The 20,428-nt window shown below is 58.8% G+C and overlaps 1 protein-coding gene across 2 annotated transcripts in view; it reads left to right on the forward strand.

Moving 5' to 3' along the window:
* The window catches only part of DHRS3 (dehydrogenase/reductase 3), a 41,554-nt gene extending 27,108 nt beyond the window's left edge, over positions 1-14,446 (forward strand). For both annotated transcript variants that reach the window (XM_079776767.1, XM_079776766.1), the window contains 5 exons: positions 5,544-5,687; positions 6,519-6,638; positions 6,979-7,217; positions 11,248-11,373; positions 13,928-14,446. In XM_079776767.1, the coding sequence (XP_079632893.1) occupies positions 5,604-5,687; positions 6,519-6,638; positions 6,979-7,217; positions 11,248-11,373; positions 13,928-14,012 (654 nt within the window). In that variant the 5' untranslated portion in view covers positions 5,544-5,603 and the 3' untranslated portion in view covers positions 14,013-14,446. The remainder of the gene's footprint in view (positions 1-5,543; positions 5,688-6,518; positions 6,639-6,978; positions 7,218-11,247; positions 11,374-13,927) is intronic.
* The last annotated feature ends 5,982 nt before the right edge of the window (positions 14,447-20,428 follow it).

The raw sequence follows: 20,428 nt of genomic DNA on the forward strand, positions 1-20,428 counted from the left end.
GCAGGGTACATTGAGAGGCTGTGCTGTGTGTGTGTGCACTAGTATGTGTGTGTTCTGTGATTTTTCTCAGCTCTCCCCCCCTCCCCCGGGGGAACAATAGTGAGAGCGCTCACTGAACTCTTAGCTTCTGCGCACTAATCCCCACGAGACCGCCTGAAGAGAGGAAATGGCTCTTCTCCCACTGGGGGAGGGAATGATGGTGAAAAACTTCCATTCCAAGCCCAGCTCTGTCACTCAGTTGCTGTGTGACTTCAGACAAGTTGCTCAGCCTCTCTGAGCTGCCGTTTCCTCATTATACAAGGATGTAATATGGCAACCCCATACCCCCCCCCCTGCCCCCCATTTATTAATACGAGTTCCCCGTTTATACTTTATCTTGCTCACGGTAACTTGTGTTCAATGGTTTTCTCCTTCCTCTGGGTCTTCCTCCCCTGGAACATGGGCTCCGGGACAGGGACCACGTCTGTTCTCCGCCGGCTGCCAGGCTCCAGGCACAGCCCGGCCCACGGCTGGCCCTCGGCGCGGTCCTGGCGCACAGACGGACGCGTGGCTGTGGACGCGGGGCGAGACAGAGCTCAGGAAGGACTGGGTGGGAATGAGCGCTGATGTGAGGACACCCGACACTTGGGAGCAGAACTCTCAAAGCTCACAATATCCCACAGTGTCTCGGGGTTCAGGGGTGCCTCTGTGGAAGACGGGCTCTGGGTTTGAATCCTGCCTCCACCACCCACTGAGTGTGACTTTGGGCCTTTATTTCCTATAAAAAGTGGACAATTACAGCCTTCAACTTTGGGCGGGCCGTTGCCTCGGTGAGGGCAGCTCTGGCCGGGGGGCGGGGGGGGCGCGGGGGAGGGATGAGGGGACCAGAGGCCCTGGCCAGGCAGGGCAGCTGTGGCCAGTGTGGGCCCACCGCCCCTGGGAGGCCACAGGTCTTTGCCCTCTTACCCCCTCTCCAGTCACAGGAGGAGGAGGACAGAAACTAACCGTCTGCCCCAGGGGGAGGGACGCCGGGAGGTGTAGAGCTGCCCTGAGCCCTTATTTGTAAACGCAGCTTAGGCATAAATCCTGGGCCACTGACCCTCCCCAGCTGCTCCCCATCGTGGGAGTCAGTCAGGAGGAGGCCGCATTGGGTCCCACGGGCTCATAAATCTGTCCCCTCCCCAGCCTGCCTACCCCACCTCCTCTAAGACCTGCCTCCTGCCCGCCTGGTCCTTGCCCGCGTGTGGTGCTGGGTGGGCCTCTTCTGTCAGCTGTCCAGGGCAGGCAATAGGTGGTTCTGGGCAGGGGCCACCGGGTGGGCCAGCTGAGCTGTACCAGCCGGCTTTCTGGTCCGTGACTCTGGGCCCCCACAGGGGCCTGGGCAGCGGACTGGGGGAGGAAAACCCCAGGGCTTGCCGGCTCTTGGTCTAAGTCAGTGGTTCTCCACCTTCCTAATGCCGCGACCCTTTAATACAGTTCCTCATGTTGTGGTGACCCCCAACTATAAAATTATTTTCGTTGCTACTTCATAACTGTAATTTTGCTACTGTTATGAATCGTAATGTAAATATCTGTGTTGTCCGATGGTCTTAGGCGACCCTGCTAGCGGTTCTCAACCTGTGGGTCGCAACTCACAGGTTGAGAACCGCTGCTGTAGAGCCTAAGACCATCGGACAACACAGATATTTATATTACGATTCATAACAGTAGCAAAATTACAGGTATGAAGTAGCAACGAAAATAATTTTATAGTTGGGGGTCACCACAACATGAGGAACTGTATGAAAGGGTCGCGGCATTAGGAAGGTTGAGAACCACTGGTCTAAGTAGACTCTGTGTTGCGGGTTCTGAGACCCTGTAGGATTTTTAGCACGTTAAGCGCCCAGCCTGTCTTGTCTTCCGGACCGAGAGTACAGTGTCCGGCACCGGTGTTAGTCGAGGAAGATGGGGGGGGTCTCAGGCTTAGGGAGGCCCTTTAACCCAGCAGTCGCCAACCGGTGGTCCGTGCGGTCCGAAAGGTGGGCGACCGCTGCTTTAACCACCTCCCACCCCATCCCACCTGTGATCCTGAACTTCCACTCATCCGCTCAACCAACAGCACGGGCCGTGCTGGGCACTGGGCTGCGAAAACGGACGAGTCAGAACCCAGGCTCCCCGCCCTGAGGGGTTGGGTGGGAGGGCGGAAGGCAAAGCTGTCACACAGCCCCGGGGGCCGTGGGGCTCCGAGCACAGACCTGAGGAGGCCAGGCCCCGCCACCAGGGCCTCCTCATCGGAGCCTCGAGAGGAAATGACCACACCTCAGGGCCCACCGGGCTGCACCCCCACCCACCAGGAGCATGGGCGCAGCCTTCACTTCCCTCCTGACTCCATCGCCAGCTGGTCCTTCCAGCCACGTGCACAGGGCTGGCCTCCAGGGCCCCGACTGCCAGTTTCCTGGACAGACAGACCACACTGGGGCGTTAGACCCCTGCCCTCCTTGCCACACCTGAGAACTTGGGGGCCCAGGAAGAGTTAATCTGGCCCAGCAGCCTCCAGGCCCTCGGCACCCCTTTTGCAGGAATCCCTTGCACACCTGTTTGTGCTGAGAAGAACCCAGGGTCCCCAGAATGAAGGGCACCCATCTGGGATGCTGCTCTAGACCCTCGGAGGTGACCACTGTGCTCCCAGGCATCTAGACCCCCTACACCTCCCAACAAGCCCCCCTCCCCCACTTTAAGCTTCCTCTCTCTGTCCCCAGAAATCTCTGAGTCCCCAGAGGCACCTCTCGCGGCCTCACCAGACCCTAGGGAACTGCGCAAGCCCCAGGGTCCTGTTTCTCTTATGAGCTGGAGGTGGGATGGGGTTAGGCAGGGACCAGAACAGGAGAAAGGGGAACAAGGGTTACCTAAAGCTCACTCGGACATACTCAGAAGATGGATGGATGGATAGATATGGATGGATGGGTGGATGGATATGAATTGATGGATGGTGGCAGGGTGGGTAGAAGGAAGGAATGAGGGATGGATGGATGGGTGGATGGGTGGATGGATGGGTGGATGGATATGAATTGATGGATGGTGGCAGGGTGGGTAGAAGGAAGGAATGAGGGATGGATGGATGGATGGATGGATGGATGGATGGATGGATGGGTGGATGGGTGGATGGATATGAATTGATGGATGGTGGCAGGGTGGGTAGAAGGAAGGAATGAGGGATGGATGGATGGATGGATGGATGGGTGGATGGGTGGATGGATGGGTGGATGGATATGAATTGATGGATGGTGGCAGGGTGGGTAGAAGGAAGGAATGAGGGATGGATGGATGGGTGGATGGATGGATGGATGGATGGATGGGTGGATGGATGGGTGGATGGGTGGATGGATGGGTGGATGGGTGGATGGATATGAATTGATGGATGGTGGCAGGGTGGGTAGAAGGAAGGAATGAGGGATGGATGGATGGATGGAGTTTGGAGTGGATAGAAGGAAGGAAGGAGTGAGGGAATGGATGATGGTGGACAGCCAGGTGGAGTGACAAGGAAGGATGGAAGGAAGCTTGGGTGACAGTGGCTACAGGCCAGGGTGGCCTGGGGAGTGGAGCATGCCTACACCGAATTGCCTTCCTAGAAGAGATGTGGTCTAATCTGCTCCATGCAGTGACTCCCCAGCCTGTCCTGGGGAGCACAGGTTAGTTCTGTTCTTAGGTCAACAGACAAGGAAGTGTCCCTGGGAGCCTGCCTCCGTGCAGTCCGTTCGCCCTTGATGCACCTTTGGCCCCAGAGCCACTGAGGGAGTCCCCCTCCCAGGCCTTCCTGGTGTCAAGAAAAATTTATTTCTTTAAAATAAATAAAGTGGTCGGACAAGGGGGACTTTCAAACAGGGCTTTCCCAGAGACGTGTAAGCGGTTGAGAAACCACTTTTATTTTCTTTCTAAAACTAGTTCCGACGTTTTAAAAACTCAATAAAAAATAAATAAAATCCATTGGAGACCACCCGCCACACTTATTCGGGGCCCTTTCCACCGAAGGGAAAGTTCTGAGATTTCAAGGTGAACCGTTGATAAAGTGTAACTTCCAACACCTGATTGTCGGTGGGACTTTTCTATCCTGTGTTTCAAAGTGCAGAATCCTCGGGGCCTTGGTCCGACTGATCGGCGCTCCACCTGTACCCCCTTGGCAATGTTTGCCTCCCACACAGCCTGCCTGTCCTCGTCCGTCCGTTGCTGGTAGAGTGAGAAAATGTGGATTCGGACACGGAATGTGTTCTCTGTGCTGGTTTCACACGTTGGGTTTTCACATGGGGTTTATTTTTAAGGGGGCATTTCATCAGTAATTTTAAAAAGCAAGAGAAGAAACACACAGAGAAACCATTAGACTAATCCCCAGGAGCCTTCATCTCTTCCTCTCTCCGATGGTCTCCAGCCCCCGCCTTCCCTCCCTCTGCGCTGACTAAGCTGAGTCTTCCTTGGGGTCCAGTCCCCGCCCCCCCCCCCCCCCCCCCGCCCTCGACCCTTTTGCCAACAGGGGCCTGCCTCCCTGGTCCCAAGGGCAGGTCGTGAGGTGTGTCCTTCTCGCTTAGGTCAAGGTTGAGAGACAGCCAGGCTTCTCTGCTGAGCCTTTATGACCCGCCATTGCTCAGTTTGTCCAACCCCTTTAAGAATCCATCTTCTGGTCCTGCCAGGGCCCCCTCCTGGCGTGATGAGCCCCGAGTTTATTAACTGGGGCGGGGGGGGGGGGGGGTGGTGGGCGGGAGGCCGTTTCCTTCTCAGCGGGAGCCTGGCTGCCTCTGCGCCTGGCCCTCCTTCCGAGTGTGACCAAGTGTGACCGCAGCCAGGTGGAGGCTCGGCTTAGCACAGGCGCCTCGCGGCCGGAACCTCCCGGTGCGACCTAACCGCCGTGTCCATAAACCTGGCTCCAGCCCTCGCTGGTGAGAAGGCCAGCTTGTTCCCCACTGAGAACATTCTGGAACATGCTGCAGAAAGAGCTCAGTGATGGCTTTGCTGTAGCTGTGTGGGATGCCTGGGACGGGGCTGGCAGGAGGGGACCTGCTGGAAGGAATGGCTCAGTCTTGTAAATATCACGTCAATGACTGAGGTCAGAAATGGGCTCAGCACCTCCTGGCTCGCTGCAGCTTAGGCTGAGTCCTTTATTTTTATGTGTTTTTTTTTTTTCTTTTAAGAAGGTGGTTGTTTTTAAAAAAAATATTTTTATTGATTTCAGAGAGGAAGGGAGAGGGAGAGAGAGAGAGAGAGAAGCATCAATGATGAGAGAATCATTGATCGGCTGCCTCCTGCAGGCTCCACACTGGGGATCGAGCCCAAAACCTGGGCAGGTGCCCTGACCGGGAATCGAGCCGTGACCTCCTGGTTCGTAGGTTGGTGCTCAACCACGGAGCCACGCCGGCTGGGCTGTATCCCTTTTTAGAAAGTCATCTTGTTCATTTGCTTTGCATACTCCCTTTGGACGGAATCGGGGAGGCCAGTCCCTGGGCAGACTCCGTAAATACGGAATGTCTGGGGGCAGGCCTTGCCCCGCGGCGGCTTCTCAGCGACCCCCCATTCAGTGCCTTATCCTTTTCCTCCAGATCGTCCTCTGGGGCCGCACTGAGAAGTGCCTGAAGGAGACGACGGAGGAGATCCGGCAGATGGGCACCGAGTGCCACTACTTCATCTGTGACGTGGGCAACCGAGAGGAGGTGTACCAGACGGCCAAGGCGGTGCGGGAGAAGGTGAGCACCCGGGGGGGCTGTCCTCGCTCAGCTGAAGGGAACAGCCCCTGGGGCCTGGGGCCCGGCATTGCGGTGGCAGAACGGCTGTTTCCAGAGCCTCTCTGGGGACTCTCCCGTGAAGCTGGCCCGAGGGTGTATGCACATGTGTGTGCATGCATGTATGAGTGTGCATGTGTGTGCTGCGGGGGCAGGGACGAGGGAGGGGTATGGGTTGATGAATGACAGGAGTAATCATCTCTTGTCCCCTTTGGAATTTAGACCAAATGTCCCGTTGCCCTTTGGGAAAAGGCTTCTCCTGACTCCAGCCGTCTATTTCGACGGCTGTGAGTGAGTCGGTGAGCTCCCAGAGAGCAAAGACCACCTGTTAAGCATCTGGCACACGGTAAATGTTCATTTTTATGTAACAACTAGAGGCCCGATGCACGAAAATTCATGCAAGAGTAGGCCTTCCTTCCCTGGCTGCTGGCACCGGCTTCCCTATGGCACCCGGGACCCAGGCTTCCCTCTTCCAGCCACCAGTAGGCACCCGGGACCCAGCTGGCTTCCCTCCGGCCCTGGCGTCTTCAGGAATGACATCCGGTCTAATTAGCATATTACCCTTTTATTATTATAGATAACCTCATTTGTGGTGAATGCGCTCTGTGCCAGGCATATGACGCGCCATAAATTATTTCTAACCCTCAGAACCTCTCTGGTATGGTCATGAGCTCCATCTTACAAATCAAGGCCGGTGCTCAGCATGGCGACGTGGCTGCCCAGGTCACATGGCCGGGGGGAGGGGGCCAGGCACTGGGGCTGCCCTGACCGAGCTGCGGCCCCTCCCGCCTGCAGGTGGGGGACATCACCATCCTGGTGAACAACGCCGCCGTGGTCCACGGGAAGAGCCTGATGGACAGCGACGACGACGCCCTCCTCAAGTCGCAGCACATCAACACGCTGGGCCAGTTCTGGGTGAGGACTCCTGTGCCCAGACCCAGGCCTGGGCGTGGCAGGGACACGCCTTCCCTCCGGGGGCCTGGGGGCCGTAAGGGAGGTAGGGGAGGCTCACCAGGGCTTGGGCTCAGGCCCAGGGGGATACCCAAGGACAAGGTGCCGGACAGGAGGAACGAGGGCCCAGGAGGCGTCTCCCGGCTCTGTGGCTGCAGGGCAGGCCGCCCCGGCCCCTGCTGTCCCAGGAGGCTCCATCCCTGGGCAGTGCGTGCGTGCAGGGTGGTCTGTTCCCCCTGAGAGAGGGGGAGAGGGGCTTTGGGGAGGTACATCTGCTCCACACTGATCCCCTGCCCATCCTCAGACCACCAAGGCCTTCCTGCCACGCATGCTGGAGCTGCAGAACGGCCACATCGTGTGCCTCAACTCCGTGCTGGCGCTGTCCGCCATCCCCGGCGCCATCGACTACTGCACCTCCAAGGCCTCGGCCTTCGCCTTCATGGAGAGCCTGACCCTGGGGCTGCTGGACTGCCCGGGCGTCAGCGCCACCACCGTGCTGCCCTTCCACACCAGCACCGAGATGTTCCAGGGCATGAGGGTCAGGTCAGTGAGCAGGGCCCCCTCTCTCCCCCGGCCAGGTCCCCTGCAGGTTGGACCCGGAGGGAGGCTTATCACAGAGAGAGCACAAATATAAAAAGCACCAGAGCCCGTTCCCTTTGGCTTTGAGCTCTGGCACCCGACTCTGAGAGATGGGGGGCCCTGTGGGGGTGTAGGGTCCTGCTTCTCAGGCTGGGAGCTCTTACAAGTCCCACTGTGCGCAGTGGACTATCACCCACCGTGAGAGAGCAGCGCGGACACTGAGGCACGTGGGTGGATGGAAAAGCATTACGTTGAGCAAAAGAAGTCAGAGGCAAAGAGCGCACTCTGTGTGGTTCCGTCTGCATGACGTTCCGGAGCAGGCAGAACTGGGCCGTGGTGATAGAAGTCAGAAACGGGGCACCCCTGAAGCGGGGAGAGCCTGCCAGGGAGCACGGGAGAACCTTCTAGACTTTTAGAAATGCTCTCTCTTCTTGATCTGGGCGGTGGTTACAAAGGTAAAAGGTAATCCCACTGCACACGTAAGTTGGATGCCTTTCATTATATGCCAATTATAGGCGTCCACTGGAGTGGGTGCCATGTGGGAGTCGCTCACCCCCCCCCCCCCGCTTTGCGATGGTAATTGAGCATGGTTTTGGGGATCAGGAATCAAAGCGCCTGGTTTTGCTTCACACCTCAGCTGCTGGACGGCTGTGAAATGTTGAGCCAGTTTTGTTACCTTTCTGAGCTTTTACTTCACTTGACTTCGTCTGTAAAACCGTGGGAATGCTATCTCCTCCGTGGGATTATTAGGAGAATTAAAAGCAACACACGTAACATCTAGAGAAAAGCCTGGGGCATGCTCCGGGCTCAGTCACGAACCACAGCTCTTTCTTGTCGTTGTTAATCCTCACCCGGGGATATTTTTCCCATTGCTTTATAGAGAGAGTAGAAGGGAGAGAGCGGGGGAGGGAGGGGGAGAGGAACATCAATGTGAGAGAGACACATTGATCGGTTGCCTCCCTCATGTGCCCCATTGGGGGACTGGGTATCAAACCAGCAACCGAGCCGAAACCAGTTTGGCTCAGTGGATAGAGCGTCGGTCTGCGGACTCAAGGGTCCCAGGTTCGATTCCGGTCAAGGGCATGTACCTTGGTTGCGGGCACATCCCCAGTGTGGGGTGTGCAGGAGGCAGCTGGTCGATGTTTCTCTCTCATCGATGTTTCTAGCTCTCTATCCCTCTCCCTTCCTCTCTGTAAAAAATCAATAAAAATATATTTAAAAACAAACAAACAAAAAAACCAGCAACCAAGGTACATGCCCTTGACCGGGAATCGAACTCATGACCCTTCAGTGCGTGAGGCGATGCTCTAACCACTGAGCCCACCTGCCCGCGCACCACTGACAATAAACCTCTTCCTCAGGCATCTGCTATGAATCTTCCTGGCAGGCCCTATCTTCAGTGCTTCAGTGTGTCACAGGAGGGTACATAGCCACCTGACTTGCACGCAAATGATCATAGACTCTGAATGTGGAGGAGGCTGGATTCATGCCTGTTTTGGCTTCCCCCCATGAGGTCTTGGTTTGGTTCCTTCTATCTGGGCATACAGGAAGCGCTCCGTAAGTGCACGCTGGGTGGAAACGCAGCGGCGGCAGTCACAGCTTTAATTGGGCGCCCTGGGCACAGAGCTCGCCTTGCATCTAGCTCCCCCTCCAGCACTTTCCTCTCCATCACCGTGAGAAGGAAACTCCAGGCTTTCCCCAGGCGTTTTCCCACAGCCGTGCCAAGTGTGGGTCCAAACTGCCTGGGACCAAATCCCAGCTCCGTGCCACCTTGGGCAAGTCCCCTCGCCTTCTGCGCTTGGTCTCCTCCTCTGCAAGGAGGGGTTGATGAGAGTGCCCTCTCTTCATGGGTCCCCTGCTCCTGTGTGTGAATACTAGCCTGCCTGGCAGGGGGCAAGCTCTAGCTGAAGGCTAGCTACCTGGCGGGCAGGGAAGGCCCGAGGGCCTAGGAGAAGAGGAGTAACGGGTGATTGGTCAGCACGAAGCTCTCATTTCCTGAAGAAAGAAAAAAAAAAAGGAGGAAAGCATTGGCTTCCTCCCCAGCCAGGCTGGAGGGTGGGAGGCGGGTGTTTAGGACAAAATCAATGGGTTTTTCAGCAGCAGTGCCCTATGGGGGCCGGGGGTGGGGGGTGCTTGCTATGTATTAATTGCCATGGATTGATCTGGGTTCCAGCCACAGCAGACGCTTTAGAAACATTGCCTCCCCCCCATCCCCCCCGCCCAGTGAGCTCTCTCCCCATTTCACAGACGAGAGAACTGAGGCTCAGAGAAGCAAGCTCTCTGCCCAAGGCCTCACAGATAGAGATCGGCTGAGCAAGCTTTTTCCAGAGTGGGTGCTGCCTCCGTGGGAGTTGAAAGCCCTGTTGGTGCTGTGTACCCCTCCCACCCCCACGGAGAGAAGGAGCCGGTTCCTCCCACAGAGGTGAACTGAGGGGCCCTCCGGTCCTCCTGCAGGGGCCTTGCCTGGAAGGGCCCCCCCCCCCCTTCCTGGACCCACGGAGCTGGGTCTCTCCCCTGTCTGCCCCCCCCCCCTCCCCGGGAGCAGGACTGGCCCAGGTGAGGATGGAAAGCCAGACTGTCTGCCAGCGAGCTGCCTCCAGGCCTTCACCTCTGCAGGCCCCTGGAGGCTGGTCTTGCCCATGGCAGGGTGTGGGATCGGGATCTTAGCGAAACACTGAGGACGCCCAGGGCGGCAGGGAGGGGGTTGGGGGGGTGAGATCCCTGGACTCTCAGAGGCCAGCCAGTCGGCGTGGGGGGCCCAGGAGTCGCCCTTTGCCCAGGGTGACATCAGACCCAGGTGACTCATCCGCCTTAATCCTCCTGGTGCCAGAGCAGCTACAAGCCCTTTGTGGGATTGAGGTCAGAGCCAGAGGCATCCGCGCGGGGCCTCAGGGCAGTGAGTGAGGGCGGGGGCGGGGCCTGGGCTCTGTGCAGGCCTCATCCCCCACCCGCTCCCCAGAGCCTCAGTTTCCCTCTCTGTGAATTGTGGTGAGTGATTCCCGGCGAGCACTTAGACCAGGCCTGGCACTCGGGGGCGTCATCAGTCTATGGGTCTCAGGCCGGAAGCCTGGGCCGGGGCAGGAGAAGCCGATGTTTGCTTATTCAATCGTGTATTCGCCACTCTGTGAAGGCTTCAATGCGTCCGTGTGTGAGTGACCCAGCAGGCGGGGCAGACAAGGCCATTCTCCGCAGGGTCCCTGCCTCCAGGCAGGGTCAGCAGGACACATCTGGGGAGGAGCAAGTCGCTCATTCATCCAACCCAGTGGTCAGCAAACTCATTAGTCAACAGAGCGGCAAACCGCAGCTCGCGAGCCGCAGTTTGCCGACCACTGATCCAACCGTTCAGCAAGCGTTTATTGAGCACCTGTTATGTGCGGACACAGCACATGGCGGATACAACAGGGAGCAAGACCCAGCAGACCCCTGCCCTCGGGGAACGCACAGCCTGTGGGGGAGACAGGCCGTTAATAAAGAAACAAGCCAGCAGGCCAGGCCATTGCAGGCGTGGTGAATGCAGCGAAGCACATTAGTGTGTGTGTGGGGGGAGCCGAGATCAGAGGCCACTCCGAGTGGACCAGCCGAGACGCCTCCCTGATGGCACAGCTGGTAAAAGACCCTGAGACAGGAAAGAACTTCGGTGATAGGAACCAAAGACTGGTGGCCAGGAGGGAAGGGGGGCCAGGCGGCAGGCAGCCGCCCACCAGGAGTGAGCAGGGCTCTAGAGAACACGGGGACCCTGGGGGGGGGGGGGCCGGGGGGTCCTGGTGGCTGGGCTGCGAGTCCTTGATTCTCAAAAGGAGACTCAGTGGGCGGAGGGAGGGAGTCAGGATCTTCTGACACATCTGGGGGACCGGGGGAGAGGAGAGAGGTTCCCAGCAGGTCTCAGGTCTCCGAATCGCAAGTCTTCTCAAGGAGATGCCGAAGGGATGACCCAGACCTGTCTGCCGCGGGCACTTTCCCTGGGGAAACCCACTGTGTCTCTCCCTGCGTTCAGGTTCCCCAACCTCTTCCCCCCGCTGAAACCGGAGACAGTGGCCCGGAGGACGGTGGAGGCCGTGCAGCTCAACCAGGCGCTCCTCCTGCTCCCGTGGACGATGCACGTCCTCATTATCTTGAAAAGGTACGAGGCTGGGGAGCGGGCACGGGGCCAGGCTCCTGCCAACCGCCCATGGGCCCCGTGGGGAAGAGGCCTCAGGCAGGAGAAAGTAACACGGGATCGATTAGTCATGTCTGCTGTGGGCGTGGGGATGAGCAGTGGGGGTTTGTGTGCCAAGGGTGTCCTGTCCTGAATTTGGGGCCACGGTTCTCAAACTTGCTGGTCGCAGGACCCCTTTACAACCTTAAAAATTATTTTTTAAATATATTTTTATTGATTTCAGAGAGGAAGAGAGAGATAGAAACATCAATGATGAGAGGGAATCATTGATTGGCTGCCTCCTGCATGTTGGACCGAGCTTGCAACCCAGGCATGTGCTCTTGACGGGAATCGAACCTGGGACCTTTTGGTCTGTAGACCGATGCTCTATCCACTGAGCCAAACCAGCCAGGGCTACAACCTTAAAAGTGATTGAGGTGCCCAAAGAGCGTCAGCTTATGTGAGCTGTATTATTACTGCTTACTGTCTTAGAAATGAAAACTGGGAAAACATTTTACAAGATTTATACACTTGTTTATATTCACAATATTTATTCAATCAATTCCGTGTTAACATAAATGATTTCTTATGAAAAGTAAGTATATTTTCAAAAGAAAAAAAAGAACGTAGTGAGGAGAATGGCATTGTTTTCCTTTCTTGCAAAGCTCTTTATCGTCTAACGCAGCAGTCGGCAAACTCATTAGTCAACAGAGCCAAATATCAACAGTACAACGATTAAAATTTCTTTTGAGAGCCAAATTTTTTAAACTTAAACTTCTTCTAACGCCACTTCTTCAAAATAGACTCGCCCAGGCCGTGGTATTTTGTGGAAGAGCCACACTCAAGGGGCCAAAGAACCACTATTCTAGCCACCGTTTGCTGACCACGGGTCTAACGTAATTGAAGACAACCGGATTTTTCTATCTGCTTCTGATTTTAATCTGTTGTGAGAGGATGTGTGAAAAGGCAGATCACACCTTAGTCTGATTCTAAAAGTAGCTTGACCTCGAAGACCACCAAAGAGGTCTCAGGTACCCCCAAGGGTTCCTGGGCCACACTTTGAGAACCACTATTCTAGCGCCTACTCGTTGGCCGCAGCCTTCAGGAAGTTGAATCTAATGGGGGAGACAGAGCTTAGGGTGCTGCAGGATCCACAGGAGTGTCACAGAGCTGGTCAGGTGGGTTTCCCGGGGCAGACCACCTGGGAGGTGGGCTGATGCGAGGAGACGGCCTGCCTCCAGGACCTGCCCAGCATCCCATTCCCTAGAACTTTCCAGACCTTGGGCAGCAAACCTCCCCATGGAGCCCCAAACTGCAGGGGCCATTCCATGCCACCTACGCAGGTTTCACGGCCACGGACTCCTGGCTCCTCTGGGCCCCCCGCCACCTCCAGCTCCCAAGCCCTGGCTGGCTGCACCCTCTGCCCCAGAGGCTCTTATGGGAAGTGAGGCACCCAGGTCCCAGCTTCCCTCTGGCTCTGTGTCCCATGGCTCCAACTGCGGGCACAGAAACCTCACAGCGCAGGAGGTGGCCATCAGCCCCTCCTCCTCAAACCCAAAGCCCTTTCAGAGCCACGGAGCAGGGTCCGGGCTGGGGGCACCTGAGGGCATTGGGCCATCCCGCGGCCTCCCTCAGGCCGTGCTGCCTGTTGCTCTGAGATGCTCCTTGGCTGCCTCCATGAGCCCCGAGGAGAGCAGGCTGCCTCCTTCCACCTCGGGAGCTTGTTAGCAGCCTTTCAGACATTCTAGAAAAAGGCTAGAACGTCTCAGTGCGCTCACAGGAAGCCCCCAGCCTACATTTTCTGTTCTGTCTCCTGCTACCCTCCCACAGGAAGCAGAGGCCCCCCTCTTCCCCATGCCCCGCACGACACCCCGTCTTCACCTTCCCCAAGAGAAATCTTTACAGGCTCAACGCCATCGACACCGCCCCCAGGAAGCCTCCCAGATTGCTCTCGCTGGAAGGGGGCCTTTCCCATGTTGCACCACAGTGGGCGAGGGCCCTTCAATTGGATTCAACAAATGGACTGAGGCCCTCTCGTGCCGGGGCCTGTGCTAGGGGCCAGACGCAGAGGTGAACTCTCTGGGCCTGACAAGTAGACAGTGAGGACCACACCAGGGCTTGTTGGGGAAGCAGTGCACCATGGGAGCCCAAGGAGAGCCTGGGCGTGAGTGTGGGGCGTTTCCCCGGAGGAGGGGACACCTAGTCCATAAGGCCTCAGCCCCACATAGTAAATATTTGTAGGATAAGTGGCATTTGGAGTTACTTGATCTCTGAGATACCTATGGGCTCTAAAATGCAAAGAATGTGGCTTTGGAAGTTTATTTCCCACCCTTTGCCTTGTAAGCAGCGGTTTATCCACTGACTTGAAAGCCCTCCCTCCATGGTGGGGGGGTGGGGGGTGGCGTGTGGGCTTGCGAGAGGGGGTGGGGAGAGTTTAGGGGCATCCCTCTACTGCGCCATCTTGTGTGGCCACAAGTGGCCCAGCTGCTGGCCCCCCACCCGCTGACCATCTTGTTTTCTCTCTCCTCGCTGCCCCCAGCATACTCCCACAGGCCGCGCTGGAGGAGATCCACAGATTCTCAGGAACCTACACCTGCATGAACACTTTCAAAGGGCGGACATAGAGGCAGGACGGAGACATGCTCGAAAGCCACGGAGCCTGCTGGGGCCATGGCACCTGGACACACACCCACGCGCCGGCCCCTTGGCACACTTCTGCTGGGCGGGCAGGCCTGTCCTCTCCCTGGGAAGAATCCGGTGCCCCCCGCCAGCCCCAGGACCTTTGCACAGGACTGACGGGCATAACTCTGGCCCCCAGGGGGAGGCAAGAAACCAGCCAGCAGCCGCCTTGACACTTTTGTACATTTCTGATTCTGTAGAGTTTATTGTTAAATTGCTTCTCAAAGCTAACCAGCCTCAGCAGTTGTGCAAAGACTATTTCTGGGAGGGTCTGTGCCCAGATGATCCTCCTTCCCCTCCAAAACCCACTCATCCTCAGCTTCTGCAAACTGGTTGAACGGCAGGAATGAAAAATAAAGAGAGAAGGCTTTTGCGAGTTGCTCTGTTGAAATCCTTGGCCCTGGTCCGTGGTGGCAGTGGGGAAGGCACCAGCCCCGACCACAGCACCCCATCCTTTGAGAGAGAGCTGGTCTGTGTGGGGTCCCCAGCGGACAGGAGTGAAACGGGGGAGAAGAGGGCAGAGATCGGGAGGGAATTGGAGCCTGGGCCTGGGCGTACAGGGTCCTTGCTGACTCTGCCAGGCCCCTCCCAACGCCAGGGGTTCGGGAGCACTTTGCTTCCCCACGCCCTCCCCTGAATAGCCGTGAACTAGGCTGCAGAGCGGACCCCTGCGCTGCCACGGCCCCGCCCGCCACGAAGCCACCAACTCAGGAGAGCAGATCAGTCTCCATTGAGCGCCGGCGTCTACTGGGCACGTGCTGGGCGCCAAGTGGGGACTGTTGCCGAGAAGCCAAAACCCTGAAGGCACCAGCACCACCGGGCCCGCGCCACGTTGGCTGCAGGGGGTAGAAGTGAGCTGACACAGGAGGAGGGGGGGGTGGTCTGTGCCGCAGGGGAGATGGGCACGGGCTCAGTCATCGGGAAAATGCCAGCCCGGAGGAGTGGGCAGAGGTGCCCCGGGGTTCCCAGGTGTGCGTTCTCCGCTCCTGCAGCAGCTTAACAAACCTGACCTTGGGCACAGGGACGGGGGGCCCTGGCGTCTCATCTAAGTAGCTTCCGTCCAGTCCACACAGCTCCTGCGGGGAAAAGGGTTCAGGGCAGGGGGCGGGGGGGGGGGGGGGGCAGGCAGTGAGGAGAAGGTCACCAGCCACAAATTCAATGGAGGGACTTCCCCGAGGGTTGCTTAAAGCCTGCCGAGCGCACTCACAGCCGAGGAAGGCTGGTCCCGCAGCCTGGGTGGTGGTGGGTCTGGTCTGTGTGCAGAAACGCCAAGTCCTAATCGCGCCCACCGTGTACCGAGCGCCTGCCGAGTCCCGAGGCCTAGCATCTCACTGCTGGTTACCCACAGCCCCCAGCAGCAGCCGAAGACCGGAAACAGCTCTCCAGGGCCCCTTCCGGACTGCCAGCAGCCACGGTGTGTTATCAGCCAGGACGTGACCCCCAGGTCTCAGGCCATCTGCCCGTGGAGGGTGGCTGCTGCTCTGCTCTGCATCGTCTTCATTCGGGGACCCTGGCCGACCAAGGAGCCTTCGTGGGCGTGGACGACGTCCTCTTGTGACAGAGGGAGACTCACCCGGCCGCCCGCACACTGGCTCTGACACGCTGCCTGGAAGCAATGCACGGCACTTCCGCTCACATTTCATTGGCCAGAGCCGGTCATGTGATCAAGCCTCCCGGAGGCAGCTGGGTATACCATCTCCATGGAGCGGTGACAGGACTTCTAAATACAATACCCTCTGCCACACAGCGGGAGATGGCGCCCGTGAGAACGGAAAAACCCAGCTGTAGGCAGAGGCTGTGGGAGGCAGAGGCTGCTGAAGGCAGATGACACTGAGCTGGGATGACATGGTGACCTCTCGGGGCCCACCAGGTGCTGGGCAGAGGCCCAAAGAGGCACTGACCATTTTGCAGGAGAGGAAACAGGCTCAAAGCAGAGAAACTGCGTGCCCAGGTGTGTGCGGCTGGTGAATACCCACGTCAGAATGTGAACCCGACTCTATCCAACCCACAGCCGCCTCTCCTACTGCATCACCTTCACTGTGGTCCTTGCGGCCATGTGTCGCCAGAGGGTGGGGCAGGGAGAATGTTGCTGAAGGGGTCGGCCTGGCACCCTTGCCGGCCTGGCGAGGTTGAGCCTGGAGTGTCCACTCATCACCCATCTTTGGTGTCTGGACAACACGGTGGGCGCCCTGGGCTCGACCTGCCTGCTGCTGACCCACCACCGCCCGGGGCCTGTCGCTGTTCTCACAGGGAGCCAGGCTGGGCAGGCCTGTCTCGGTGTGCTGGGATGGAAGAGCAGGAAGAAGTGGGGATCCTGCCGGCTGAGCCCCGACTTTTCTGACCCGTTCTTGAGTGGCAGGCGGGCTCTGTGCTCCCAGCCTGGCTCCGGGCCAGCCTTCGGGGAGGATCTGACTCTCGGGGTTCCATGAAGCTGCACTTGGCCTGCAGGCCGGGAATGTGAGGACCCGGGAGTCTAAGAGGACGCCAGCCCCGCCAGCCCCGCTCAGGCAGGGCCCAGGGAGAGCAGAATCGGGGTCGTGGCTGCAGTGGGACCTCGCGGCTTCCCAGGACCCCAGGGGCTTCTCCTGCCGGCCGGCCGGCCGGGCCTGGTCCCCCCCCTCCTCCCTCCCTCTCCGCTTGGACACTTTCAGTCTTTTTCTGGATCTTTTCCCAGAGGAACCAGGGGAAAAGCCTTGGGCAGGTTCCCAGGAGGCCCATCCTGGTCCCTCCCCAAGATGGTCTGGCAGCGTGGAGCCTTGGAGAGTGGAGCGGAGAGCTAATTCCGTCCCCAGGCCTAGCCAAGCGCAGGAGAGTGACAAGCACTCCGCCTCCCCGAGCCCCGAGGGGCAGGACAGGGTGTGCCAACTCTGGGAAGAAGGCTCGGGCCCTGGGAAATGACCCAGTTGCCATGCCCGGGGCTCCTCCCCATCGCGGAACAGAACCAGATTGGAGGGGGGCCCCAAGCCCGGAGGCGCCGGCCCCAAGCCCTATCCTGACGTGGGCCCAGGCGGCCGGGCTACCTGGCCTGAGCCGGGTTCCGGATGGAGTCCCGTGGCCACTGGGCCGCCCAGGGCCAGATGCTCTGAGAAGTGGACTCCCTTCTCCTCAGACCACACTGATGGCCAGAAGGCCTGGGTGACCACAGTGCCCTGCCCCCAGCCCTTCTGACGGGCGACAGCCCGTGCCCCTGGGGACGTCCCAGTCTGATGGGGACAAAAGGAGGAAGCCGGTCACAAACAAACCAACCCGCCGCCCCAGTGCTGAGCAGCGGGAGGGCAGGAAACAATTACGGGGGTGCCCGGGGCGGGGGTCAGGTCAGGGCACTCCCTCCCACCACAGCACCCCCAGGACTTCTCCGGCTCAGGGTCAGCGCTGATGTTCAGGGCGGGGATCAGAATAAGCCCAGAGGTCTGCTCATCAGGAGACTGTCCTCACACATGCCTCTCGCTCCAGGCAAAGCCAGGAGGTGACCCGCCCATCCACCCACCTGCAATTGTCCTGGTTGGAGTGGGAGGAAGCCGGGGGGCAGCCCCCAGGAGGGCCGAGGAAAGGGCCCGAAGGGGGTGGGGAATGGGGACGCTGTCCTCCCGCACACTGGGCGGCTACGGCGTTGCTCTGGCACCTGGGCCACCGCTGGCTCCGGGGGGCCCTTTGCGCCCAAGTCTCTCGGTGGCTCGGGGTGAAAATAAACACAGAGTCCCCTGGGCAGTCACGGCTGGGAGCGGCGGGGCGGCCTCTGCCCTGCTGGGCAGCTGCTCGGCTCCAGGGTCTCTCAGGTGCACGGCCAGTCTCAGAGGCAGGGCCCTCAGAGAGCCCCCCAACCCTCACGCACAGCTGTGCAACCAGGGTCATGACCTCTCCGGATAGAAGCAGCTGTGGGAATATTTCTGCAGGGCCCTGAAGCCTGGATGCCCCTGGCCGGTGCTCACATGGCGGAGAGCCCACACCTCCATCCCCACCTGCCAGGCGTCTCACCTGAGGCCGAAGCCCAGCCTTCCGCCTCGCTGGGCTCACCCTTTGCCACGGGGATCAGGTTGGCACAGAACAGCGTCGTGGCGATGTCATTCACACAGCGCCCAAGGCGCCCGTCCAGAGTGTGCAGCGCAATGTGCTTCGTATATTCCCGGGCCGAACAGCTGTCACCACAAACCTCTGGGAACACATGTACAGGGCGGGCCTTCTGTGTCTGGCGCCATCCGCGAAGCATGATGTTGTCAGGGTTCAACCTGCAGGTACCGGAGCCTCTTCCTGTTCACGGCCAGACGGCCTCCCACTGCGCGTCGGCCACAGTGCGTTCGCCCAGGCCTCCTCCCGAGGGACATTTGGGCCACTGGCACTTCCTGCGCTCTTGTTCCGCCTGCCTCTCCCCACACGGCACACTCCATGCACGCAGGGGCCGGCCCGCGGTGCTCGCACCCAGCATCGCGCGGGGCACGGCGGCACCGGGCAAATGTTTGCTGTCGGGATGAAGAGGGACAGATCCTCTGGCGGCTGTCACAGGCAGCTGACATCGGTGTGCGGCCTTCTCCCCTCCACCTTCCCGTGCGCGTGCACAGGGCCATGCGTGTAGGATTGCGTGTGTTTCCCACGGAGGCACTGTGGACGTTTCGGTCCGGATGACTGTGGGGGCCGTGCTGTGCCCTGAGGATGCTTGGCGGCATCCCCGGTCTCTGCTCATTGGACGCCTTTCCCTCCTAGTTGTGACAACAAAAATGGTTCCAAAAATGTCCCCCACGGAGCTAACTGGCCCCTGGTGGACAACCCCTGGCCTACACACAGGTTCTTTTGTATTTTTTAAATATATTTCATTGATTTTTACAGAGAGGAAGGGAGAGGGATAGAGAGTCAGAAACATCGATGAGAGAGAAACATCGATCAGCTGCCTCCTGCACACCCCCCACTGGGGATGTGCCCGCAACCAAGGCACATGCCCTCGACCAGAATCGAACCCGGGACCCCTCAGTCCCCAGGCCGACGCTCTATCCACTGAGCCAAACCGGTCAGGTTCTTATTCTTTCTCATCACAACCACCCCCCAGGAGGACTTGGCCTTGAACAGCAGAGGAGTCTGAGGACCAATGAGAGGGTTAGTGGCCTGGCCACGGGGAGGGGACATGCAGATTCTGCCCCCAAGGGGGTCCTTCACCCCCAAGCCAGGGCCAGAGATCAGGAGGCCCCCGACGACCCGCCCCGGGCCTGCCAGGTCACCTCCAAGTGTCCCTTTCTCAGTTTCAAACTCCCTCACGCCGCCCTCTTGGTGAGTTCAGCCAGCACGGCAGTGTTCTGGCCTGCCCCCTACCCGCCCCCGAATCCTTATCATTCCTTTCATTTTTCAATGTTCACGGGACAAAGGAAATAAGCACTCGGAGGCAGACACAAGCTGCGTTCGTTCCTTAGCCGCTGCTGAGCTGTAACTGGATCCGGCTTGGGGAGGTCACGCTGGGACCGTGAGCGGAGCCTGGCTGTGGGCATGTGAACAGCCACACCCCTGGCGTGCGGAGAGGGAGACGAGGCAACTGTCCCCCGAGTGCCAGGATGGGCTACGGGGCGGTGGGCTTCTCGGGTGAGGGGGGCGGTGGAGGACCGACGGAGGACCTGGGGCGGCCCACTCAACCCGTCCAGCCGGGAACGTGGAGCAAGCAGAATGGGGAAGAGGCTCGACTTCGGTCCCCGACCTGTGGCTGAAGTTCCAGACACTGGCTCTGTGGGCCCTGAGCCTCCGTTTCCTCGTGTGCAGGATGAGACCCATAGCCTTGTCCTCCAGGGAGTTTTTTGTGTGAAAATCAGGGGAGTAACACCCATAAATTAATGCATGTGTGCTTGGCATTCACAAATAGCAATTCATAAATTAATACATTTATATTGTTACATTTATTTTCTAATCAAAGTTGTAAGTTAGTTGTTGTGTACGTGGTACAGGACAGACCCTCGGTGCTTCATGTGTGTTTAATAATTAACACCCCCCCCCCCCCCCCGGCACTTCCAGGAAAACAGAGGTAGCAAGAGATGCAGTCACCTGCTCAGGGCTTACCACACAGCGGGCAACTGGCAGAGCCAGGATTTGAACCCGAGTCTAGTGGCAAAGCTCTTGTGCTCCGCCCCTTGGGTCTCATGGATTCTTGGCTAAGAAGCCTCGTATGGAAATAGCGGGGAATATGATACTAGTCATTAGTCGCCGACGTTGCTATCGGCCACGCAGCCGGGTCTCTTCCCGGCCCACCCAGGGCCGTGGCGCTGCCGGGTTCCGACACCCGCGGCCACTGCTCAGTCCTGGTTGCAGGTGGGCCGAGGCAGGCTGGCCTCGGGCAGTCAGTCACCTGAGGCCTTACTGTGACCAGACGTATTCCAGATGGGTTTCCTTG

This window comes from Cnephaeus nilssonii, assembly GCF_951640355.1.
Source record: "Cnephaeus nilssonii genome assembly, chromosome: 7".
NCBI lineage: Eukaryota > Metazoa > Chordata > Mammalia > Chiroptera > Vespertilionidae > Cnephaeus > Cnephaeus nilssonii.